This window comes from Schistocerca serialis, chromosome 10 (assembly GCF_023864345.2).
Source record: "Schistocerca serialis cubense isolate TAMUIC-IGC-003099 chromosome 10, iqSchSeri2.2, whole genome shotgun sequence".
Classification (NCBI taxonomy): domain Eukaryota; kingdom Metazoa; phylum Arthropoda; class Insecta; order Orthoptera; family Acrididae; genus Schistocerca; species Schistocerca serialis.
Genome location: NC_064647.1, coordinates 88240593 through 88265890, shown reverse-complemented (window position 1 = coordinate 88265890; position 25298 = coordinate 88240593). Strand labels below are relative to the sequence as shown.

Sequence of the window (25298 nt, the reverse complement as noted above, 5' to 3'; positions counted from 1 at the left end):
AACTTCATCTATCTCAATACCAATCTCTAACATCAGTCAAATGCGAAAGAAAGAATGGACTTGACCAATTCAGACTTCATCAGTCTTCAACGCCAATTTCCAAGATCAATGAAACGTGTCACGGAGAATGGACTCGATCAACTTGCATGGACTTCAACATCAGTCGAATGTGCCAAGAAGAGCGGATTCCACCAGCATTGATGTATGCCACAGCTGTTGAACGACACCCAGCGCCATACAAATGCAGGTACATCTGACTCCTCTGTCAAGAATAAAGCCTCGCAGAAAAACTGACATATGGAGAACAGAGTACCACAGGGCAGCCTTTTTTCACTGTGTACCTCCAGAACACATTGTACATTACTGCAGAGAAATAATTCGAGTGTTCGATAGCTATTACACCACAAGACCTCAACCATCACAAGAAGTCCTAAGCATTCCAGTCAGCTGCTGATGATTATAGTCGACTTGTGGGGTGAAACCGTCTCCATACCGTGGAAGAGGTCAGTCCGCAACATGTTGTAGCTGCTCCCCGTTGCCACACAGGGGACCAAGCCACTCACGTAGCTGACGAATCGATGGAGGTGAGACCATAACAAACGAAAGTGACCCGTGGACGACAGTTACCAAGATCTCAGGCAGTCTCATCGACATCTTTATCAACGATTACTGTGTTGGATCATTATTCAGTGACTTCTTTTTCCATAATCAGCTAAAGAATACTATGTCCCATAAAATGAGAACGATTGTGCTGTAAGTCGAGAATGAGAAATACTTCCAGTCGACAGAAACATGTTTTGCAAGAATAACTATCAATGAGAGAAACAGCCTTTCACATTTATCGCTTTAACAGTATTTAATCATAATGTTATGGCTGCATTGAACTCCTTGCAGACATCACAAGTAGTCAAAGACTGTGGAAGATCATACCTTCAAATTGGTAAAGGAATTCCAACAAGCACACAGGACAAATACTACACTAGGCAGTTGTTTGCTGTTGAAGTAGTCACAGCGCCATCATCAGTAAGATGGATTCCAGTCCTCAATCTAGATGCTAAAGTTAATCTGCGAAGCTTTTGTCGATTGGATAAAGCCACTTGGGTTCACAAAACAGATTTACATTCCAGAGCAATCATAAGCATTGTAGGTGGTGAAGGAGAACCTTGGATCCCTAAATGTCATAGGCAGCCACAACTCATCCCAAAAGGTATGTGTGTTAGAACAGGAAAACCAGTATAGAAAGGGTAGCATTGTGTCACAGAAGATTAATTCTGCTCTCTTAAAGCTGCAGACAGCACGGTGGAGGTAGTTACTAACAAAGTGCCAATAAGATCTGTCCTGAATGAGGAACAGCCTCGGTGTGTGTCAGCCATTCTGCAACAATTTTTGGATGCTTTCAAATCTGAAATAGAGAAAAGAGAGGCCGAGCGGACTATGATAAAACAACGTATTAGAACCAGTGGGGATCATCCACCAATTATCTATTGTTCATATAGGTATCACCAACTGCATGACACATAATTTTAAGAAATTAGAGGAGATGCTGCAAGATGACATCACTGAACCTCCAGACAGCTCTGAGTCTGTCGCTGTGGCCCTTGTGAAGAAGAATAATGGCACATAGCGTTTATGCACGAGTTACTGATGACTGAACAAAATCATGGAAAAATATGCCTGCCTGCTACTGTGCATTGATGACGATGACACTCCAGATTGGTTGAGAGGAACAAAACATTTCTCGACTGTGGATGTGCAGACAGGCTATTGGAAAATTAGTGTTGATGCAAATAAACTACTCCAAAATGTGTGAGCAACATTTGCATCTTCCATAACCGTTGCAGTAATCATAGTGGAAATATTATCCAGTCACCTATATTTTCAAACTTAAGACCACTAGATTCTTGTTTATTGTGTTTACTGAAACACAAACAAAGTTGGAGTTTCCATCATGGACAATACGAGAACACTACATAGGACACATATGAGCCACGGATGAAGGATGAGTAAATCTGAAAGACAACAAATGTACTGCAGGATGAACCATCAGGCACTAGGCTTGCTAATTCATACCACCAAGATACCGAGATGGTTATAAGCAAAAGAATATCAAACACAGTCAATCAAAGCCTCACTGATGATCACCTTGGATTTAGGGAGGATAGAGGAAGTAGTGAGACAGTAACTATTAGCTTAAGACTACTGTGTGATAAAGGCTTTCAGCAATGTAGACTGGTCTAAAATGATGCAAATTTTAATACACATTAAATTTTAGATCACCGAGACTGGAAAATGATCCAGCAACTCTACAGGAATGCGACAGCAGTTGTCAAAATGAAACACAGTGATGCAAAACTCTACAAGAGTGAGTTAAGGTTTTCCACAGCGATGCAGCCTTCCCTTCATTCTTCAACACATTCGTTGAGGGTGGAATACACACATTTAAAGATACATATGTTAAATGGAGAAATAATAAAAATGCTTAGATTTCCAGGTAGTGCAGCAGTGCTAGATAATTTGAAAATAGCCTCCAAAAGTCCATAGAAGGCTAGAACAAGGTATTTTCAGAAACATACAAAATAAAAGTGAATGAAAAATAACAGATATCCTTGTGTGTAGTAAGGTTCCAATATCAGTAAACGTACATCTGGATGGAGAAAATTTGATGCAAGACGCCAGCTTTATTTACACTGTATCAGAATAACAGGGTACTGTAGATAATGCCAGCAGATCTGAAACAAACAACATCCTCTGAACTGGAAAGGCTTGTGCAAGACAGTGAAAAATGGAGAACGAAAATTGATACCCCTCAACCTATGGATTGAGAAAAAAAATGTGTTGGCTGAAGATAATGGATCCAGAAGGAAGGTAGATTTATGGAATGAGCATGCAAGTTGCAGCATGGTTACAGCTCCCTGACGATAGAGAGCAGAGATGTGGCAAGATGCAGTCATTCACTCTGTAAATGGCGCAAGTCTTTCATTGGCGACAGCTGCCAAGTACATAGTGGAACTACAAAAGGAAGTATTAATACTGATATACCTAAACACAAGAGGAACTCTAATTTTAAAAAAAATTAAAAAATCAGATGTAGTGAAACGTTCTTTAGGGTATGGAGCACTCCAAATAAAATTCTGTGTGATGTGCATTTTAGACAATACATTACAATGCAATGCAAGCTTGTATAGAGACACGACAGAAATTTGTAAACACCATAACAATTTTTCACAGGAAGGGAGAGGGGTTAAATAAAATAAAAGATGGATGCTACACTATGACAAAGAGAGACATTGTAGCAATCACTTACTTTTAAACAAGTAAGCTGTCACTCACCAGAGGCATTCATCATGGCATCACTAATTGTGGTGCCCTCTACATAGTTTCTAACACCCTTGTCAATTCGGGCCATTTTTAGTTTTATTTGCATTTGCTAGTGTTTATCCCTGAAGATGTGATGCACAAATTAGGAGGAAACATTAGTGAATGCTTTTATGGGGTTACCTTGACCACTCAGCCAGGACATTTGAAGACAAGTGTTGTGAACTGTTTAAAACCTGTTGCAAACTCGTGTACATTGATTGTCATAGAGGTACTGCAAGCTGTGGTTAACATGTAAGTTAGCAAATGAATATCAATATCTAACATATAATCAATGCAATAAAATTAAATCATTTAATAATGATAATAAGCATATAATATGCACTGTTAGTGATTCCACCTGTGTGTTGTATATTTCGAATGAGGCACATCATCTGAAGAAGAACAACCACCATCTTTGAAAATAAAAATAAAAATTTGAAGAAATGTCTGAGAAAATAATAACAGACGTAGAGCATGCGTGTGTCAAATTACAAAAAAGAACTGTTGTGTGAAATTATTGAAAACAAGCGAAAAACTGAAACTCAGATTGTGTGCTATAGAAATATCCATAAACAAGTGCATTCAGCTTCCAGCTACGAAACATCTGGAAAGATGCTAAAGTAGTATTGTCTTTCAAGAAGGATGACTGAGAAAATCTTGATAATTATTCCTCAGTAATACTTCTAACACACCAACTAACTTAGTAGCTCCATTCCTGACAACCAGTCGAACATGCAGGATTTCACAAAGGTTTCTCAACTGATGACCACATCCAGACCACCTAAAGTGTGCTTGAGAAACCATAAAATGCAACTACAGCTTACAGTTAATATTCATCCTCTGTCGTAAAACGTTTGATTCAGCAGAGGTGTGAGCAGTCATGAAAGTCTTTAGGGTTAGTGGTGTAAGTGAAAAGTGCTTATGGGGTCACGAATGACATTTACAAACTGACAACAGTGGTGGTCACGGTAAATGGAGATAGTATAATAGACAAGATATCAGGGGCCAATGGAGTTTACCGTATATGTACAGTACCTCAAAAGCCTTTTATTATGGCCACAGAAGATGTCATCAAAGACTTGGTCTAGGGTAGAAGCATCTAAATTGATTGCAGTCACTGAATCACCTTCGATTTACAAATGTCATTGTCGTTGTAAACTGAAGACCTTATATAAACGACAGCCTTGACTAAAGAACTGAAAGTTGTACCTGCAACAGTTTGTTTTGAGCTGATTTTGGTAGAAGCAGCTGAGTATATTTGACAATGAAGCTACTAAAGTCGTCTCTAAGTATATCAATCTTGGCTATAAAAATCAGATGCAGAAAATAAACCAAATGGCGAAATTCAATGACCTGAACTGCATTCAGAAAGCTTCAGTGCATCCTCTATGGAAAGAGTGTTGTGATAATGTTCAAAACAAAAGTGTACAATATATGCATTCTATCAGTAACAACTTATAGTTAAGAAATATTCATTTTGACGTAGTCATTTGCTCACAGGTCGTAGATTACAGCGTGTACTAGCAACAATGGTGATGTTAGTGAAGGGCATCAACAGCAGAGACAAGATCAACAACAAGTCATCGGGAGAGCAACACAGTTACACACATCCAGGAGCGAAGTACAAGAAATAAATGGCAGTGGGTTTACGATATAGCTAAAAGTGGAAGAATTTGGAAGAATCCTTCATTTATCAATGGATGAGTAACGTCTTAGGACGAAAGAAAAGAAGAAAACTGAAAGTTTGACTGTCACTCAAAATTATATGGAGTCTTGACAAACTATTTTGCCTTGAATGATTCATTCTGTCACTTCACAAAATATCTATCTTCTTGTGCTGTCCTATACAGATTACACATACTTGCAAGAAGGAAGACAGTTGAGAAAACCATTTAGTTAAAAGCAACAAGTGAACCACAGTAGGACGTACTGCAATACATTGGTAACTGCAAACTAACATCAAAAACGTCCAAAGTATACTAGAGGATGCTTGAAGGAACTATGAGGTAATTAGGATGCCAAGTATCTTATGGGTTTAGTAGTGAAAACGGTTGAGATAAACTACAGGGATGGCACTGACATGAGCTAGAGGACAGTTCAGTTTGAAACATGTGAAATACAAACACTATTTTCCACTGCAGATGTCAACGTACCTTGCATTACTATACTATGATACACTCTGGAATATTAAGAACTTTCAAGGCACAGTTGTAGGTTGATAGATATTGAAGTAGCTACCATGAGCGACAGGACAGTAAATACGTAATTTCACCTCAAGAATAATCTACCAGACATCAGTCAGTTCTATAAAAAAATGTAATCATATTAGAATAAATCCGAAAAATATAATATTGAAATAATATTTAGGAACAGGTATCAGATATATTCTGATGCTGTATTCACTTCCAGCCAGTGCAATTAAAAAATGTTAGGTCACAGAGCGATACCTGTCTGTAAGCGTAACAGATTAGGAATTTTCAGAACAGGAATTTTTAATTATAAGGCATTATAGGGAAAGACATGTAAATGGATAATTTAGGTTTTGTCTTTGCCTAAAACGTTTTTATTTTTTCAGTTTTATTGTTTCTCCTTTCTGGTGCCCAATTCCTTTCTTATATTCTTTGATTTACTTTAACTGGCAATCGTACTACTTCTTTTGTCCATGTGCTTTATGTTGCTTTTAGTTTCCTCTTTCATTTATGTACATTACCTTTTGCTGTTGATGTGTTTTACTGAACCACCTACAATCACCTTTTATTTTTTCAAAGTATTCTTCAGCTCTTTCTGTCAATTAAATACTAATCAGTTTCTGTATGTGCCTGTAAATATAAAAAAAATTTTCCAGATTTCATTCATAACTTTTTCTAGTACATTTGTATCATTGTGTATTATCTCTTATTTCATATACTGGTGCTATTGTTGTATTGTTTAATATTATACCCAGCATCTTTCTTTCTTCTTCCATGATATTACTTTTTTATCACTTCTGAAAGTAGTGTCTCTGAATAATTACTTTCTTGTATTGTAGATTTTTTATGTCTGTAGAGAGTGTTGTTCTTGTAAGCATTTTTTCTAGATATAATCCTAAATCTCACCTTCGTAATTTTATTCTCACAACTTCCATTTCTCCTCTATTAGGATTGTCGACTTTTTACAATATTATAATATGATTCTCATGTTTTCTTTAGTCATTTTAATTGAGTCTCTTTATCATTAGTCACCACCAGTTTTTGTAATTATTATTATTACCGAGATGTAATTAATTTTCCTCCCAATACATATGTTAGATATAAAAGACAATAAGTTACAGATAAAAATAAGATGTTATCTACTTTTGGAAAAGTTTGACTAAATGTTACTGTGTCCTGTTTGTATAGAGCCTTTCTATGTGTTTCACTGCAGTGTCTATAGCTTACAGCAGTCATAGAATGTATATACAGACATTTCTTAGCACAATTTAAGTTCAACATAAGTAACTAAAGAGAACTTCAATCTTTCTTGCGAGCACAACTTCATCACTTAGATAAAGCAGTTTGCATTGTGAACTAAGAAAATCGTATTACATCACCACTTGGATCTTGAGTCAACACCTATGTATTATTTAACTGTTCCATATGCCTCAATGTGTGAAACAACCAACTGGAGATCTCATCAACCATACACTGTGTGTCAAGAGTTGGCTGACTTTACAGTGTGACCCTGGAGTACTACCTCTTTCCTTCAGAGTACAGCTTTTTGGTGCAAATAGGTGAGTATCCCTCGTATAGTATGCATTGTAATACTACTGTAATATGGGAACTGTAGGTGTAACTGAATACACATTATTGCCTTTTCTGTACCATTTATATCAGTATAAAGAACAAACTCTATCAGCAATACTGTAATGTGTGAAAATCGCAGTATAAAGTCATTTTCTGTTGATGAATGGTATAAAATAGCGGTATTACAGACAAGGGTGGCTGCCTCATAAAGAAGACTGAAAATAATTGATCAAGCAGCAAACAGAAATATTAGCAAAGAAAGGGAGCTGCAAAGACATAACAGCAGTTGGCAAAACTGGGCTATCATTAATGAATACTTGGCAGCTAATTGTAGGCTATACAATTGAAAATGCTTCCAATGTCGCCATGTGCTAAGAGATTCTAGAGACTAGATTGTATTAAACTGCTGCTTAAGGAGCTTTAAATATGCGTCCTTTACTAAATCAGTTCCATATTACATCTCTGACAAAGTGTGACATGTAGAAACTTGAATTTTATGAAAAATTTTGGCTATTTTTGAGATACTGTAATTACAGTTTTCATTTCTTAATTTGTTTGTGCACATGTCATCCTGTGGCTCCTAGAGTTTGTCTTGTCTGAGATACCAAAGAATGGAATGGAGCATCTGAAATAATTCCCTTTCCACTCTGACAAGTATTTGTTACTTGCAAGTAATCAAGGAACTTTACAAGCAATCTGATGACTCCAGCGACATCTTGATTCTCTTCATGGTGCAAAAGTTGACAACCATTATATATATATATATATATATATATATATATATATATATATGTGTGTGTGTGTGTGTGTGTGTGTGTGTGTGTGTGCAATAAAAAACTGGATTTTTTAAAATAATTCTATTTATTCATTTTGCCACTAGGAGGAGTCCCAACTGGATACTATGCACTTATCCCAGCATTTAGTGCAATCCCCAAAACTCTTTGGGAGCTCTATCTTCAGGACAGCTTTTACCTCTGTCATCATTACTTTCTAATCGCGTCTTGCTCGTAAAACGAAGGTTCTTTGAGATTTTTTTTTTTAGTTTGCGGGACACACAAAAGTTACATATGACCATGTCTGGGACGTCATTGTGATATTCCTTTCAGCCAAAAATTGACAAACTAGGAAAAAAGTGTGAACAGATTCATTATTGTGGTGAAAAAGCTACAAATTGTTTCACAATAAATGTAGACATTTCTTTAGGACCGCGTGACGCAATCGGCTTTGCACTTATAAGCTGTACTCCTTACTGAAAATTTGGCCCCTAAAGTGGAGAACACCATGAGCAAAACAGTGATATCATTCCACATTTGTCGAGCGCTTTTTCGGTTTTGGCAATTCAGGAGGCTTTCACTCAGACAACTGAAGCACAGTTCCGACGTAATACCCATTAACGCCATTCGTCACCTGTTATCACATGTGTCAGTTGATCTCCAATGTTGTAAACTTCAAATAAGAACACCTGAGGAAACTGCATTCGCTGCTGTCGGTGTTCGAAATTCAGCACTTTCGAACAGATTTTCCTATCGAAGTTTTAGACCCAAAACACTCAAAACATTTCATATCTCAAGCCAACTCATATTACAGTACATTACATTAATCATATTCCATAGCTACCATGGAGCATCGTCTCTAGAAGTCAATGATGTTCATGTCATTTAATGTAAACGCAGTACTGTAAAATGACTTTGCAATACTGTATTACAGTGGTAATTATGACTATAAACTGGCCATAAAAGTTAAATTTATGTGTTTCAGTGAAGATATCCTTTGATGGTGTAGGAGTTTTCTAACATAAAGCTCTTTAATACAGTCTTGAAACCCACTAAATTATCTACATGACATTCAGAATGCTTGAGTTGTTTGCTCAATGCATATGTATGATGTTCCTGACTCTGTATTAATGTTAACACCTTGAACTGATTCTAGAGATTGTTTTTAGTGCTAGTCTTGCCTTTTTAAGTATTTTTCCAGAAATGACAAATATTGGTAATGACAAAAGACGTTAACGAATATATCTATTGTGAGGTACTTGTCAAAACTCAGTTTTTCCTGAAGAAATCTTTTCAGTGTGTTGTAGGAAATAATCAATAAATGCTGAGTTCACCGGAAGGTAATTCCCTAACCTCTTAGTGAGAGGAAGTATGCAGAATAAACTATTTTCTTCATTTTTAACAGTAATATTTGTACTGCAAACAAAGCTGAACCAAGGTCATTCATTAGGCACTGTATGATTTTACTCTTATGTGGAGCCACAGCCATATAAAACTTTTTGAAAAATGTAACCACCAATTCACTATACAACAGATTTTAATTCCAGTCTAGATTATGTCTTTAGGCCTTAATCAAGTCTTATAAGTATCAAAAATCGTTAGACTTAAATGGATCACAAGTCACTGTCAAAATATGTATATTCGATTACATAAACTAATTTTGTCAAAAGTAAATGTGGGAACATGGTACAAAAGGCTAATTTACTGACAATTAGTGGCAAGCTGCTTAGACACACCGTGACCACGTTGAAAACCTGTCAATTGGTCATCTGTTTTACTCCACAACCATATAAAGTGAAGCAGTCATGCTAACTGCCAGTAAATTAGCCTCTTACACAAATGTTATCGCATTTACTTTCGACGAAATTGGTTTATATAACCGAAGATACATATTTTGACAATTACTTGTGTTCTACTTAAATGATTTTATATACCTGTACCACTTCATAATGGTTGTAGGCAGAAATGTAAATTGTGGAATGAAACCTGTTGTACAGTCAAATGATGGTTATATCCTTGAAAAAGACTAGGCATTTTGTTTCCCAATAAAGTTAGTGGTCCAGCTACAGGTCCAAAATCTTTACACTTTGTACTTGTATTTCGTTGATAAATCTATTTCATAGCATATATAAGCTTGTTGCTTATTTATAGCTCATATGTGACTCATGATATGCCAATATCATCAATGATGATTTGTAGATCGTTCATAGCCGTTTATTTAATTCTTTCCACGATTTTATTGCCTTTGATATACTGTGGCATCCAGTGCATATGTAATAGGCAACGTCTTCGAGAATTTCTTCAAAATGCTTATGTCGCTTATAAACCATTGTCTTACTCAAAGCAGACTCTCCAAAACAATGTTCAATATTTCTAAGTCTTTGCTGCATTTTATTCCGTTCTTCTTAAAAAACTTCGAGTTTCTCTGATCTATTTTATATAAAATAAAAAACCTCCAGTATTACCAAACCATACATATCATTTCTGACAGCTGACAGCAGACAAAGTATCTGATACTACTAACAATGAACAGACTTTCTGGACATGTTTACCAGCATAACAAAGAAAGAATACTCTGTAAGATAATCAGAAGAAACCACAGATTTCACACAGACAGTTACAATGTCAGAAAGCAACTCAAATCACTGGACAGTAAAACTTTCACAAATATCATATGAGATGCACAATACGGCGTTACTGCAATAAAGAAGCACAGAAGTGTGAGCTAGAAACAAATATTGAAGAAGTTTGTTAGATTTTTTCTTAGAAATTTCAAATGTTCAGGTTTGGCTGATATACTTGTATAGTGGTACCTCACTTTTTTCTTGTTTTGCAATGTGTATCACATATTCCCAAGACACTATAAAAATTATTTCACTCTGAGGACTTCAAGTACACAATAAGAGAAATTAGACAATAAATTTGTATGTAATCTCAGGAATAGTAATAGCTGTATAAATATCTTTTCTGATATGCATTGTAATTTTTAAACATTTATAGTTTCTGGATGTAATCACTAAAAAACTAAAGTCACACAAATACCATACAACTGCTGATGTATCTATAAATGAGTTTAACTGTGTTACCTTCTAATAAGTTTCTTCTCTGTTGGCTATGAGCACCTGTACCATATTCTTTCAAAACACATGCAATTAGAGATTATATATACTATTTCACAATTCACCTCTCTGATTCATTATTATACAATTTGAAAATGAAATGGTTTGGATGGAAACTGAGAAGTGTCTGAGAAGCTGAAAATTTGTATTGACCGATGAGACATGCTTGGAGTATGTGTCAGAGCACTGTTTGTGAAAGACAGAAATCCCAGTCCTTCAATTTTAAAGTGTCTTATGCTATAAGCACAATAAGTACATTGCACACAATAAATTTTTTTTATCAAGATGTCCATTACATGTTAACACTTATTAAAGACCTGAAGTGCTGAGTGCTCACTGAGGACAAACCATCTCTTAAGAATTTTACAATCATTTTCAGGGCAGTACACACAATAGCAATTTCATGCCTATAAAACATTTCATGTCTTTGTGGGATTCTGAACTTGGAGGCAATATTCTTTTAAGTTGGTCGATAAGTTCATAAATATTGAGTCATAGTGTGCACACTATGCACATACTATTGAATCTTCATAACGAAAGATTCTATAAAACCTAGGACAATCATGGCTGAATTCAAAAGCAAGATTTCATCAACTGAAAATTTAAGCAATATTGAATATGTATAAACCGGAGCTATATCTTTGATATAATATTCAAATAGACTAACAAAGCATTTTGTTACTAATAAGAAATTTATTCTTTCATTTCCTGACTTTGTACCTTCCAGTAATAATGCATGAATATAGTCAGCTGATTGTTGTGGGTCCATGTGTATTCTCTAATTATATCATTTGGAAATGCAATGATGGCACAACAGTTACACTATTGATGAATAAAGACACATTTTAGAGATTTGACGAATCTAAACACAAGCAAACCAACTCGCAATTTTATCTTACATCATAATTTGCACATAGTTTCATTTGAAGGCAGAAGTTCCTAATAACTTTCAAGTTTATTATTCATCTTTGTCAATAGAGGAATTCTAAATGTGAGAGGCATTGTAAAAAGAAATTATATTTTATGCATTAACTGTTCTTACATATTCTATGGTCTATAATGATTCTTTGCTTATTAAAAGGATTTGTTTTGAAGGTATTTCTTCTTCATTTAGAGCAAGAGTATGTGAATGTCGGTAACCCCTTCTCAATGCCTAAATAAATCGCATAGTTTACTAGGCAATGTTATAAAGTACTTAATTCCAGAATAAAACACCCCGATAAAGAATCTAGACATAACATACATTTTATGATGGGTTTTTATTAATCAGGTAAGTAAATATAAATACGTTGCTTTATCACTGTAGGAGAAGCAGTTCATTTAAAGCCAGCTAACCAAATAACCTTTCGAAATTTATTAATACTTAATTGGACAAGTAATAGCCTTCGCAATTCAAAGCTAACTGCAGCTGAAATTAACCTTTCTAAACATAAGTTATTAGGTATTTGTTAAATCTTAGTATTCTATTAGAAAGAAAAGTTCATATATAAATTAAATGCTGATTACATGATTTCGGATTCCACTATTGTTTAGTTTAAAATGATTATGTAGAACTTGAAGTACTTTATCCTAAAAGCTGGATTTTGTGAATCAAATACTTCATATAGATATAGATTATTTACTTATTGGGCCCTTTGACATTGTAATATGGTTAAGAAAGTTTCATTTAGTTTATACTTCAAAGTAGTATTTCTAAACATATAAATGTTAATTCCAGCAGGATATTAAGGGTTCATCTTTTAACTCTATTGTGGTTTCAACTTCCACCTCACAATCACTTTTTAAATGTTTGTGTTACTGTTATGGTAGTAGGTTACCTGTTGCCATAACACACGAAAATCTAAACTTTTCATTCCCAAAAATACTGTCTTACAATTTGAAGTTGTGTAGACAACACACTATTATATATTTTTAAATGTTTTACATGGTCATTACTAATTTAGGTCCTAACTATATAAAACATCTATAGAGTAATAAATTATGATTTCAATACAATTCCATTTTCGCAATGGGTACCAGTTTCAAAACTAATATTAGGATGCCAGAATTTTCACTACAGTTATCAGGTTACTAAAAAAAATCTAGATTTACCATTACAGTCATCTCAACAATGTTTCCTTATTGGAAGAAAGAACACAATTTTTTCACATTTTTGGATTTGCATCTCGTTATAAAATCTGCAGTTTTCTGAATAAAATGATATATATATCACTTATTAAATCACATGGGAAGTACAAATTTTATGGTTTTAAATATAATATACATCGGTTGAAAATGTTAAAATTTTTATGTTCATTACTTCAAGATCTAAAAAAATCGATAATTTTTTATGGAGAAGGCTGTGGATTGCTGTGTTATAAATATTAAATTACGTATTTGTATTAGTAGCACTGTGGAAAACAGTATCGTTTCATATCATAGCATAAACACGAATTGTATGTCGAAGTGCTAACGTTTTTCCGACGAAAAGTGAGGAATAGATTGGTAAAACTCTCAAAAAATAAAGTATGATGCCAAAATGAAGTGTTTTTAAGAAATGTGAGTCTATGGTAATAGATTTTCGAATAAAGGGAAACACTGTGTTCAACAAGTGGCCTGTGAAGTTACAGACAATGAAATACAGGCAAACTCGTAAGTATTTAGAGAAATACCCATTAGTGTTTTGAAGATTAAAATAAAATATTGTGATACACAGTTTTCTCAAAACGAAAGTGATGTAAATCTTACATTAGGTTATATCCTGATAGATTTACACATCTAACAAGGGTGTTAGGTGCCTGTGTGTGTTGTAAAATATGTGGAGAGCCAGTTAGTTTACATCAAGACAATGAGGTATCAAATGGACTAGCCAGGAAACTTATAGTTAATTGTGCCAGTTGTCTATATACTTATTCATTTTGGAATTCTGCTAAGTGTAGAGATAATTATTTTGAAGTAAATGTTAGGTGATTTTATGGATTGAGAGCTATTGGAAAAGGACACACTGCAGCAGAAACAATGTGTTCTGTGATGAATATGCCACTCCCACATTGTAAAATCGACAACTATGCAGGATTTCTAGGAGCTGCGGTGGAATCTGTTACATTTGAGCCAATGAAGGGTGCTACAAACGAAACTGTTGAAATAAATGACGGTATGACTGACATACGAGTAATTTTGATGGCACTTGGCGGAAGTGCGGCTACAGTTCTAAGAATTTAACCAAACATTGTTATAAATTTAAACCAGCGAATGAAGAAAGCCATATCTGTGACAGAAATTATGAAGGAACAAGTGGTGCTATGGATGCCTCTGCAGCTATTGTAATTTTTAGTCATTCTGTGAACGAAAGGGGGAATGTGATACACTAAGTTCTTAGGTGATGGAGACACAAAAGCATATAACAGTGCAGTAGCTACTCAGCCTTATGATGAGAAGATTATCACAAAACTGGAAAGTGTTGGTCGTGTCCAGAAGAGGGTGGGCACCAGATCGAGGAACTTTAAACGAAGTTTCAGAGACAAGAAACTTTCTGATGGTAAAACCATAAGAGGCAGACTGGCAGACAAAATGATTGACGAACTACAGCAGTATTATGGGATAGCCATTAGAAATAATATGGAGAATTTGTTGAAAATGAAGCAGGCAGTACAGCCTAACTTCTTAAACAGACTGTCAACTGATGAAAAACCAGTACACCACCTTTGCCCTCCTGGACCTGATTCATGGTGCAATTACCACAATACCCAGTATTCATCAGTTCATACAGCCATAAACATTCCATCCCAACAGCAATCATGAATGTCATAAAACTTGTTTACAGATACCTGGAAAATCCTAAATTACTGAAGAAGTGTCTACATTGTCCGAATCAGAATCCCAATGAGTCGTTCAATAATCTTATATGGACTTGCTTACCAAAAAATATTTTTGTTGGAATGAAGTCACTAAAGTGAGGGGTCAGTGATGCTGTTATTGCTTTTAATGATGGCAGCATTGGTAGTGTGAAAGTGCTACACAGCATATAGAAATTAATACTGGAGCAAACTGCATCAGAGAACTTGAACGGATGGACAAAGTTCGAATTGATAGAGTAGAGCATGCAGCGCAGTTGGCCACTGAGTCCAGAAAGAAGCAAATAAGAAAAACCTTGGAAAAAGATCAAGTGGATGGTATATAATGTGATGCAGGGTGCTTCTGAGTGACCGTAAACAAAAAATTAGGTATATATTAAGTGAGTTACAGTCTTTTGAAACTTTAGAAGCTGTTCCTGAAAATTTTCTTTTCCTATTGCATTTTTCCTTAAATCTCAGGAACCACTTCAAGTAGATTATTCAAATTTTCAGGGAGTAATGATGTACATATTCTGAGTCTGCTGAACTAAAAGGAGAACATAATATTATGTATAATTGAAATCATTTAGGATAACATACAAAAAAGTACAAAAGTTTTAACTGTGTAATTGAAAAATTGTATTCCTGAGAGCAGTGGCTGAACTGCAATTATTGTAGTTCAGTAGACTCAGAACATAAAGATTAATGTCCTGTAAAAGTTTTATGTAAATGGCTACAGTGGTTCCTGAAATGCAGGAATGCCAAGTCGCTAAATTTAACATTGTCAGGATAGGGCATTCCAACTCTCCTTAACATCAGTGTATCTAGTAACTCTTATGTACAGGTTTCTGATCTATGTTAGGCATGTAATTATTTCCTATAAAACTACTACAGAAGTTTCAAATAGTCAGTTATGAAACTTTTGAAAATATGCTTAGTATATGGATATTTGTTTTAAGTCATATGTTCACATTGTATGTGAAAGAAGGTATTTCATCTTATAAATAAATAAATCTTCTTTAGTTATATTTCCATAAAGAGCCATCATTATTCCAAATATATTTGCTTAAAGTTTCTGTGCTCTATTCAATAACGAAAAGAGTTTCTTTCCTACATGGCCCACCAACAAGACTAACAACTATAACCATTGCAATCATATATGTTTTGTGTTATTTGACTTTCATCATTTCCCTCTGTTAAAAAAACTTAATTCTATGTTTGTCCTTGATAGGGATCATTTTACCTCTTTTATTATTTTCACTAGCTTTTTGGCATTTTTGTCATGTCATGCAGCCTTAAACAGAGAGATGTCTTGAGAATATTTAGTCTCGTTGAAAGGCATAAACATCCCACAGATTGGTTAGAAATTGCGTCGAGCTGCTTGAAGTGGAAAAGAGAAAGTCCATTTAGTAGATGTTGAGGACAGATGTCCATACATGGTACTAAAATATTGAAAGTGCAAGTTTACTGAATACAATCTTCCTGTCAGAAGAACTGTGTAAGGTACTATAATTAATGGTTACAATACCATGAATGAAACTTCACAATGTAATATGCCATCATGAGTTTAAAAATAAACTAGTGGAACAGAACAACTAGGGATCGAACTTAAATATGGCTTTCAGGACCTATCTTATCTCACATCAGAAAACATACAGTAAAGATGTATCTACTTTCACTTGATGATTAAGGATAATACATGACAGGTCATAAATCGTTTATATCATAATAACTATCTTATTTATATTATGTTAAATGCAATACTATCAAAATTTTAAATGAGAGAGAGTGTAAAGCCAACAACGAAAAAGAGGAAGGAAAAATTAAGTAACTTTATAATATCTCAGATCTGTGCCTGAAAAGGCGATGGTAAGTAGAAATTATACACCGCATTTAAATCCAGAAATCACAAAGTTGCTATGTAATTTTATAAAGAGCTTAAATTAGAGTCCATATTACTGAGGAACCACTTCAGTTGCCAGAACGATTTTATCAGTGAATCTTTATTGTTACTATATCATTTATTTATTGCATACATTCTACTTCACATTGGTTGAGCATACTGTGGCACTGTATTGACTTTGCCTGCAGCAATTTAATATATTGTATAACGTCATTATGCTACACATTACATAACATCGAGTTTAATATTTAGTACCATATATTATATTGCTGAATGTACCTGATAGAACTATTTAAAGGGACATTGTTTTTACGACTATTTTGTCTAGAGTCTGCTACAGTTGTTGGTTAACCAGCAAATCTGACTGCCATATTAATGATGCAGGATGTGGAATTGGTATAGCCAATGGTCGTGTTTGTTTGAGGACCAGACTGTGGTAAACCCCCCCCTTGAAGAAAACAAAGATTCATTTGGAAGAGAAGTACCACAACATGGCATTAATGACTTCTGTAAGTAAGCTCCACTGACTAAAAATCAGCTATCTCTTGTGTCTAAGTTTACAATGCATTGTCGATGTTGCAGATAACCTGTACATGGTGGTGAAGGAGGTAACGCTTTGTGAGTGATATAGAGCAAAAGACCAAAGGGGCAGAATGGCAAAGGAATGTATTGGTTTCCAAGCATACCAAAGGTGATCATGTGAAAAAGCGACAGACACTACAGATGTACCATCACATGCTGTGTTACACAGTTATCAGAAGATGCAGACGTTTTAATCTACTAGGAGCTCCTACTGAAAGTACAACTCAAAGATTTAAAGGGCCACAGGCAAAATGGGTGAGATATGTCTTGATATACAAAAAGTTTAGGACTCAGTAACACACCAGTGACCCCTAAAAACAAGAAAAAAGAAAAAGAAAAAAAAGATATCCTCATTTGCAACTGAATCTCTGAATCTGAAACGTGATCCTCAAAACGCAACATGTTTCTCTCCCTGGAAAAACGTAGATCCCCGTAGTTATAGAGATTCTCCAATGCAGTGTAGTACAGACATTATGGCCCATGCAAAGTCTTGACCACTTAGCAAACTTCTTAGCGAACTCCTTTTACTGACACTGAGAGAAAGTGTCATCCAAAAAATTTAATATCCATTTGGATGTGTACAAAATATCTCTGTGTTGTAAAGGGTAGCAACTAAACATTAATGTGGCTATTTGTTTCATTTCCCATTTCGTGATACATAAAAATATTTTGGTCATGGACTAGGACACTAGCATGTCACAAGTGGAGTCAATCAGGCCATACAGATATTTAGAAGCAACAATGCTTTAGATATGATGCATGACAATAATGCAATTGTAGATAAATGAAACGACATTTTTTGACTCATTGTATGCATATTGGAATCTGCAATCCGTCTGCATAAGTTTTGTTTAGATACTTGAGAACTCATAGCGGTATGCACCTCAAGAGTACAGAACCTATGACAGAACAGACTTACAGGGAATGTGAAGGACAAGAGAAAAGCAACATAAAATATCTCCAGTGTGTTTACCTCAGTGCAGAATGTAGAAAAATATTGATAAACTTCAAGTGGCAACAAAAATGATACAAAAGCTCTCTATATGACCCACTAACAAAATAGCAGAAACAGTATTCAGAATATAATATGTTCATCTTATACATTGCCTACATCAATAAGCTTATAGAATCCTGGAAGACAGAATTAGATATGTAACTGTATGTTCAGACTTAAATTACAAATAATTCGTCTCACATTCCATTTATGATTGTATGTAACATATGAAGACATTGAGCATATGCCATGATTCACTAATGACAATCATTTTTGTACAACACTCAAACACCCCCCCCCCTCCCCCCCCCCACCTCCACCCAGTCTTATTTCGAAATGAAAATTCTGAAGAGAATTATATGATGTGGTCAGTTTGTATCCTTACCACTGTCTTGACAAATCTAAAACTAACTCAGAGGAAAGGGAATTAACTTAGCTTCCTTTCTTTATTGGAGATCATCAAACTTTGTTACCATCAGTCATTGTCCTAAGTTTTGGTTCGTATTTATTGTCCCTTCACACTATAAAAAAAGGCTGGTATTACTCGCATTATGTGCTGTATCTACTACCAAAACATTAGTAAACTGGTTCAACATACAATGCTAAAACTTAAAATTTTTCTGCCAACAAAGTGTGTCACCCAGACAACCAATCACTACCTTAGTTGTGGTCTATCCTGAAATGCCTATTTCACTTGCTGACAATTCTCATTGGCTAGCTGTCTACATTATTAATCATAGCTGTGGTACAATAACTGTCAGTTTCATCAAATTTAGGTTCAATTTAGAACATCCTGTCTGTTACTTTTTTGGAGGAGATGAGTACAGAATCGCCACAGGTTAAATCAAACCTGACAATATGACATAATTGGCTATTACTAGCCACAGATTTGCCAGTTACAGAGAGTTCATGGATACCAATAGTGGTCCACATATGAATGTAAATGTAGTATCTTCTCAAATGAATTATGACTCTGTCAATACAAGAGTTATGTCTAGAGTAATGTTTACTGTAGAAATTTTGCAAATCCTCCAAGAAGATAATGCTCAAGTTGTATTGCATGCTAGCAAAGACTATAATGTACTTGCATGTATAATTTAATTATATTCTGAAGATCTGCTTAAGGTAATGGTTTACATTGTTCCACAATGGATATTCGAAGCTCTTGTACAAACAAATGTTATTGTTTCCTTGTGATCTAAATGATGAATATAACACTTCCTGTGTAGTTACTAATTATGTCATTTCTAATATTCATTGGAGTTGGACATGGAATATCATGAGAATATTGACAGAAGAAAAGCCAATAAATTATGAGTTTGACCTCGTTAAAGTGAATAGGAGTATAATTAAATGAAATTTATGTCAGTAGGACCACTCAATAATTACTTTTCAAAAATGGTTTGGCAAATTTTGGCATATAGGGATGAGGAAAAGAAGTATAAAAAAGGAAAGATGGAGAGAAAATTTCTTTTACATACACAACTGTAATCATCAAAATCTTTAAAAGTGAAATTTAATACAGAGTTTATAAAATTCTGAATAAAATACAAAACATTGCTTTGAGATACCATATGTGCAACACATAATTCAAAATAAGATGAAAAATATTGGAACCTAGGATAAAGACAGAGTTAATTTTTGTAAAATTTTAGCTGAAAGTTTCTGTACTCTCTGTTGGAAATTTTAGCAGTGCACATTATGGAAGAAATCTTACTTCTTAGTGTCTAACAATATGGAGAGTGTCTCATTGGCTATGCTAGCTGCTTTATACTCCATAACTGGTTAATACTGGTATGGATTGTGTTGAACTGTTCCTAAATAGAACAGTTATTGTTTGGGATAGCAATTAGTAGATTTAACACTGATGAGTCATTGATTCTTTGAGACTTTAACTTATCAGTAATCCTTTAAGCACAGTTCTTACATAGTATAAAATTTGTAATTTAAAATTTTAATATTGTACTTAAGTCATTAGATAACACTTCATAATAGTTATTGTTTGGTATTAACCTCTATCTTCGAACAGCAAACGATAACACATTAGTAGGTGATAAGAATTTTTGTGCTTGATTAATTTGATGGATGCTTATGCCTTTCGTTTGTCCAGTCATTTCAGTTTCATATGCTGAACAGTGATGCAGTAGGATTAGCCACAGGTTGTTAAAAGAAAAAGTTTGCTATACCATGTAGTCACTGTATGGCTTCATTTCAATTAAAGAGCTAACAGTTCTGCCAGTAACATCAAAACATTATGGCCATCTCATATTATTATGTGGCTCATATTGGAGTTGTTGTTCATAGTATATTTTGTCAAGCATGTCCCCATTGGGGACATAAATTATTTCATAAGGTCAGCTGACCTTTTCCAGTGGTCTACGTTCAGAATCACAAAGAGAAAAGTGGGTAACAGTTGATTGTATAGAAATACTTACACCTACAATTTGATCAAAGTGTCACTAGTATACAGTTGCAATTGACTATTTTACAAAATTTCAGTTAGGAATATTGACTCTGAAGATGGTAAAAAAGCAATTGTTTAGAGGCATATTGCCTAAACTAAATTAAGGAGCTGCATATTAATGATACTGCTCAACAGAAATGTAAATGTAGCAGCATAACACAAGTGTAAGATTTGTTGATCATAATTACTAGGTAGATATCTAGCAAGTAGAAGCTACTTGTTTTAGTACCTAGTGGTTCCTACACCAATTGCAGCATTAACATTCACTTACATGATTTTACTGTAGAGCCTTCAAATGTTTTATTATTTTGTAAAACAATAGTGGAACTTGATACTGTTTCAAAGAAACAAAAGTGTAAATGGCATGAAGAGCGACATACACTGAACAGACTGTGGCCTATCTGCTTGTGCTACTGTCTGTATAAGATCAAGAGTCCTTGTGGCTCATTGCTTAAAAGTGTGTAAAGCATGTCTCGCTTACAGTGGATGTTGTGGGGAAAGTATATTGACATTTTGCACAATGTGTCTTCAACCTACTAGGATCATTATTCTATGTTATTGTAATTTATCATATATGTGTTTACTTTTGTGCTTTGCTTTTTAATAAGTTGTGGTTAATCATTCCAACACACATTTTCGTTTTGTAACAGTTTATCAATATGTGTATGGGCTTATGCATCTGCACCATGCTAAACAATAACCGATTTTGATTTAATTAAAAAAGAAATCTTGGAAGTACGTAAGATTTTTAGGCTAGAGTCGTTTTAAAATATCAGAAGAGAATGAGTGATAATTTGTTCAGTAGACATTTGTATGTGATATACATTCTTCCCTTATTGTCACCATTGAAATGATTCCAGTTTAATTTTTTTTGTATATATTTGGCAGAAATTATTTTTGTTTTTTTAGAACTAAAACATCATTATTATACTAAAAATTTAGCAACTACAAGGATATCTTACAGTCTTGTTGTAGTATAACTTCTATATAAAATTTAAATAATAATTTTCTTTGTTGTGAAAGTTCACTGGGTTCTGTGTTTCAATTGACTTATGTGGACAATAAATGAGACCAAAAGGCTTCCCAGTAATCACTTTTGTTAAATACTTTTGTCCATTTAATATTGTAACGAATGCTTCTGTATGCTATACAAAATGTACAACTTTCACCATTCACCATTATTTGGAATATTGTTTTGTTTTTAACCCGTCATAATTGTTTTCAGGCATGCATTAGATTTAAAATTACCAGTCCAGAATTATTTTGACCGTATGTATCACAAAAATCTTTTCACTCTGTGCGAAAAACTACACTACTGACCATTAAAATTGCTACACCAAGAAGAAATGCAGATGATAAATGGATAGCTCATTGGACAAATATATTATACTATAACTGACATGTGATTACATTTTCACGCAATTTCGGTGCATAGATACTGAGAAATTAGTACCCAGAACAACAACTGTAATAACAGCCTTGATACACCTGGGCATTGAGTCAAACATTGGATAGCCTGTACAGGTACAGCTGCCCATGCAGTTCAACACGATACCACAGTTCATCAAGAGTAGTGACTGGCGTATTGTGACCATCCAGTTGCTCGGCCACCACTGACCAGACGTTTTCAGTTGGTGAGAGATCTAGAGAATGTGCTGGCCAGGGCAGCAGTCGAACATTTTCTGTATCCAGCAAGGCCCATACAGGACCTGCAACATGCGATCGTGCATTATACTACTCAAATGTAGGGTTTCGCAGGGATCAAACGAAGGGTAGAGCCACGGGTCGTAACACATCTGAAACGTAACGTCCACTGTTCAAAGTTCCGTTAATGCGAACAAGAGGTGACCGAGACGTGTAACCAATGTCACCCCATACCATCACGACAGGTGATACGCCAGTATGGCGATGACGAATACATGCTTCCAATGTGTGTTCACCGCAATGTCGCCAAAAACGCATGCGACCATCACGATGCTGCAAACAGAACCTGGATTCATCCAAAAAAATGACGTTTTGCCATTCGTGCACCCAGGTTCGTCGTTGAGTACACCATCGCAGGCGCTCCTGTCTCTGATGCAGCGTCAAGGGTAACCACAGCCGTGGTCTCCTAGCTGATAGTCCATGCTGCTGCAAACGTCGTCAAACTGTTCGTGCAAATGGTTGTTGTCTTGCAGACGTCCCCATCAATTGACTCAGGGATCGAGACGTGGCTGCACGATCCGTTACAGCCATGTGGATAAGTTGCCTGTCATCTCGACTGCTAGTGATATGAGGCCGTTGGGATCCAGCACGGCGTTCCGTGTTACCCTCCTGAACCCACCGATTCCATATTCTGCAAACAGTCAATGTATCTTGACCAATGAGATCAGCAATGTCGCGATACGATGAACTGCAATCGTGATAGGCTACAATCCAACCTTTAGCAAAGTCGGAAATGTGATGGTACGCACAGTGGACGTTACATGAGGCATCACAACAACATTTCAAAAATGGTTCAAATGGCTCTGAGCACTATGGGACTCAACTGCTGTGGTCATAAGTCCCCTAGAACTTAGAACTACTTAAACCTAACTAACCAAAGGACATCACTCACATCCATGCCCGAGGCAGGATTCGAACCTGCGACCGTAGCGGTCGTGCGATTCCAGACTGTAGCGCCTTTAACTGCTCGGCCACTCCGGCCGGCAACAACGTTTCGCCAGGCAACACTGGTCATCTGCTGTTTGTGTATGAGAAATCGGTTGGAAACGTTCCTCATGTCAGCACGTTGTAGGTGTCGCCACCAGCACCAACCTTGTGTGAATGCTCTGAAAAGCTAATCATTTGCATATAACAGCATCTTCTTTCTGTCGGTCAAATTTCACGACTGTAGCACGTCATCTTCGTGGTGTAGCAATTTTGATAGCAAGTATTGTAGGTCATACAGAATTCATAAAGTAGTGTAACATCTGCTGTCATCATTTGGGAAGTGGCATGGAATGAGAGCCTTTAGTAGCCATGTTAGTTGTTGTATGTGACAGAAGACTATAGCTTCTGATACATATCACATAGGTTACATCTCTTCCATTTGACCATTCATACTCTTTGTCATTATTTTTTCATTATTACCAGAGAACAAAATATAATGCCAGCAGTCAGAAGTAATGAATTCAGAATAGTAGTGAAAGAAATAATATTAAACTAAGATTGATGTCTCTCTGACTACATCTTAAAAACTACATTATTTCTTATTTTGACATCTTGAAACAGTTTAAAAGGATTTTAAAATTCTCTTAGTGATAAGTTCTTGGTTAAAAGTGGACCTTCCTAGATGTTCACCATCATCATCCATAGGAGTTTATTCTTGAAGAAGATGGTGAATATCTTCAAAAGCTTGAGCTTAAACATAGGTACATCGACTTGAAAACAAAGAGGATTTTAGGATGATTGCCACCATAAAAAACAATGTCATTTTACAGGCAAATTTGCCATAACATATGAATGAAATATATTTTGCCACATTTTAAAAATGGCATTACATCAGTTTTCTTTATTTCATTCCTAAGGAAATGTTGCTGTGATATATGCAAATGTATTAATGAGTTAAAAATTATGCGAATATATACATAAAAGTTCTGAGATATTGGATACGAAAGTTTAATTTCCTTAGTATTGAAATGTTTCGGTGAACATTATGGAAGATAGTTTAAGTAGTTTCCACAATAATAATTAATAATTTGTGTAAAGCTCTTCACCCTCATCTGTGACTGCATTTTTTCTATATACAAATTTTGTACTAATAAGACCTGTTCCCTGTTATTCGTTTCTTTTTATGTCAATCAGATTTATTTAGGAGAACAGAAATTCTGTAAATTTCTGCATCTACAAGCTCCTTTATTCCAACTTCAAATATTTCTTTACTCATATAGGTTGGTACCTCTTCATTTAGTCCGGGAAATATTGACTTTTTATAAATATATATTCTGGATTCTGAGTTCATTAATTCTGGGCGCTGGCATTTTATTCTCAGAATACCACGAATTTCTTACAGGGTTTTCCTATATATAATGGTGCTGCATTCTGGATTGACACCTTGCATGTATACATTATAGTTTTGGAACTGAGGAGACAATGACTTAAGTGCTTCAACTTTATATCACAGTATTTCACAAAAAATAAAACTCTTTTGTTGAACATCTCCTCATATGGTCATTGATTTCAGATAACCTAAATTAACAAAAAATTCTCTTTCATTCCTGTCAAAAAAGTAATCATTTCTTTACTTTTCCAGCTCTATTGGTAAGTTTATGCCAACTACCGTTTTAAAAATGCTATTAAATGGTTCTCCATCCTTGTGAAATGAGTAAACAAAATTGTGAAACTACACTGAAGTTCTTTATCTGCAAGACAGATTTCCACCAGGCTTCATATGTTACCATTAATGTTATGGTTTTTTACTGGTTACAAATGGTCTTGCCACACTTCTTAAATCTGTCAAGAATAACAGATAATACTATGAAATTCAGGAATAGCTAATTAATCGAAATAATT

At 35.1% G+C, this 25298-nt stretch overlaps 1 protein-coding gene across 2 annotated transcripts; it reads left to right on the top strand.

Moving 5' to 3' along the window:
* Positions 1–6718: 6718 nt before the first annotated feature.
* LOC126424806 (uncharacterized) lies at positions 6719–18606 on the top strand. Of its 2 annotated transcripts, XM_050087597.1 has the most exons (3): positions 6719–7105; positions 17110–17234; positions 17308–18606. In XM_050087597.1, exons 1-3 carry the CDS (start codon positions 6972–6974, stop codon positions 17349–17351), a joined length of 303 nt encoding a protein of 100 aa, XP_049943554.1. In that variant the 5' UTR covers positions 6719–6971; the 3' UTR covers positions 17352–18606. The 2 variants fall into 2 exon arrangements, with proteins under 2 accessions (XP_049943554.1, XP_049943555.1); XM_050087598.1 differs by lacking the exon at positions 17308–18606 and having other exon boundaries at positions 17054–17284.
* The last annotated feature ends 6692 nt before the right edge of the window (positions 18607–25298 follow it).